Source organism: Austrofundulus limnaeus, unplaced genomic scaffold (genome assembly GCF_001266775.1).
Source record: "Austrofundulus limnaeus strain Quisiro unplaced genomic scaffold, Austrofundulus_limnaeus-1.0 Scaffold69, whole genome shotgun sequence".
Taxonomy (NCBI): domain Eukaryota; kingdom Metazoa; phylum Chordata; class Actinopteri; order Cyprinodontiformes; family Rivulidae; genus Austrofundulus; species Austrofundulus limnaeus.
In genome coordinates this window covers 653,084-655,106 of record NW_013952471.1, presented here as the reverse complement: position 1 = coordinate 655,106, position 2,023 = coordinate 653,084, and the positions used below count along the sequence as shown (strand labels likewise).

The window sequence follows — 2,023 nt, the reverse complement described above, 5'->3', positions numbered from 1 at the left end:
GTGTGTGTGTGTGTGTGTGTGTGTGTGTGTGTGTGTGTGTGTGTGTTTAGGTCTTGCATTATCTGGCCATGCAGAAGCCTGGTGACCTGGCTCGTCATTTACTCCCCTGTTTGCTCCACGCTGCTATTCAGAAGCTGAAGGAGGAAGGTGAGTCCTTATTTTCAGTTTGCTTCTAATAAGCCCTATTCTGATGGGATTAGTTTTACCTAGGGACCCCATGTAATAAATAAATTACCCCCCGATGTCTGTGTTTTATGTGGCGCATTTGCACGGGATAACAAAAGCCTGAGATTTTCCTGAAATTTACAGACATCTCCCGAATGTGACATTGAAGCCTGGTTAGTTGTTGTCTGTTGAACACGGCGTTGAACGGACGTTAAAAAAACAAACATAAACATCAAGTACTCCACTTTTTCCGCTCTCCTTTCCTCCTGCTTACAGCAGGCACTGTCATCTCCACGGCCGACAGACCCCCACCCCATCCCCACGCGCGGGTACGAGTGGTACGGACTTTTAGCAAAAAGTATAGATTTTTGAAGCTCATTAGGTAAACGTCCAAAGGGGTTGACATATGAACACTTTCACAGCTGGTGAGAGTGCGCGTGCCAGCTACCCAAAGTGCGCGCCTGCTGCGCTACGGCCAGAGCTCAACATTCAACATCAGCCAGAAGACTACAAACAGAAAAAAAAAATTCTTACCATACAGTGAGCCACCATTTGCATCTGATTTTGCTCCCTCTCTTCAGACTTTTTTTAAAAAAAAATATTTTTTTTAATGGCGTGTAACGTGTCGGGTTTTTACGGCCCGGGACCGAAAAGGTTTTCAGTGCACTCCAATCCAGCCTCCATTCTTCACCAACAGTAAATAAAAACGCACCAAGAAAACCAAAACCGCCTAATTACTATAGAATTCAGTCCATTCTTGTCCAAATCACAGAGATGCCTATTCACATTGGATTAGTATTATCACAGGACCTCGGAGTTCAGCGAATTATGGTAGGTAACTTGCGGGGGAATTTTTACTTTACAAATTACTGACATGGCCGATTCTCATGAGATTAACAACACAGACAATCTCTGTAATTATTACAAATAGCATGGGGTCCCTAGGTAAAACTAATCCCGTCAGAATAGGGCTTTTGTCACGACGAATGATCAGCCTGATTTCTGTTGTGTAATAAATGGTTGATGTGATAACTTATTAAAGCAACAACAGGCTGAGACGTTGCAGCACAGGTTTCTTCCTGCCTAGGATTCATCCGTGCTCTCTCCATCCAGGAGTTTTTGATCATTTCACTATCTATGTCTAAAAGAGTCACAGATATGGACCTACAGTTAGGTCCAAATCTATTTAGACAGAGACAACATTTTTCTAATTTTGGTTGTGTACCACAATGAATTTAGAACTGAACATTTCATCTGTTGTCAGATTATTTTTTCAGTCTGTGTTGTTCATGTCTGCTTTCTGTTTTCTTTATAACAGAATCTAAAGGGATCACCACATCTGTAGAGAAAAACATTCAGCATGCAGTGAGTCAAGTCAACAAGCTCCTGCACAGTGTCAACTACGACTACAAGAAGTTAGAGGTCAGTGATTGTTGAAGGAATGAACAGCTAATATCTTACCTGTTGGAGGTAACGCTTTGAGTGAGTGAGTTTGGAGGAAAAAACTGAAAGAAGCAACAACAAAGAGGATTGCTTTTACCTTAAATCATCCCATTGTTTTATAAGTCTTTACATTTCTACCAGATTCACATTACCGTATTTTTCGGACTATAAGCCGCACCGGACTATAAGCCGCACCCGCCATTTTTTAAAAAAAACGCGCGAATATAAACATATAAGCCGCACAGGACTATAAGCCGCACCCGCCATTTTTTAAAAAAAACGCGCGAATATAAACATATAAGCCGCACAGGACTATAAGCCGCACCCCCCACCCCCCATCAGTAAAAACAAAAACAAAACAGTACACCCAAAATTGTGGTCAATAATAATAATAATAATAATAATAATAATAATA

General features: G+C 41.3%; 1 protein-coding gene across 1 annotated transcript in view; it reads left to right on the top strand.

The window, feature by feature from the left end:
* Positions 1-2,023, top strand: part of rab3gap1 (RAB3 GTPase activating protein subunit 1) — a gene marked incomplete at its 3' end in the record, with an annotated part of 71,469 nt that overhangs the window by 65,891 nt on the left and 3,555 nt on the right. The window contains 2 exon segments of the mRNA XM_014010446.1: positions 51-147; positions 1,484-1,587. Coding sequence (XP_013865900.1) covers positions 51-147; positions 1,484-1,587 — 201 coding nt within the window.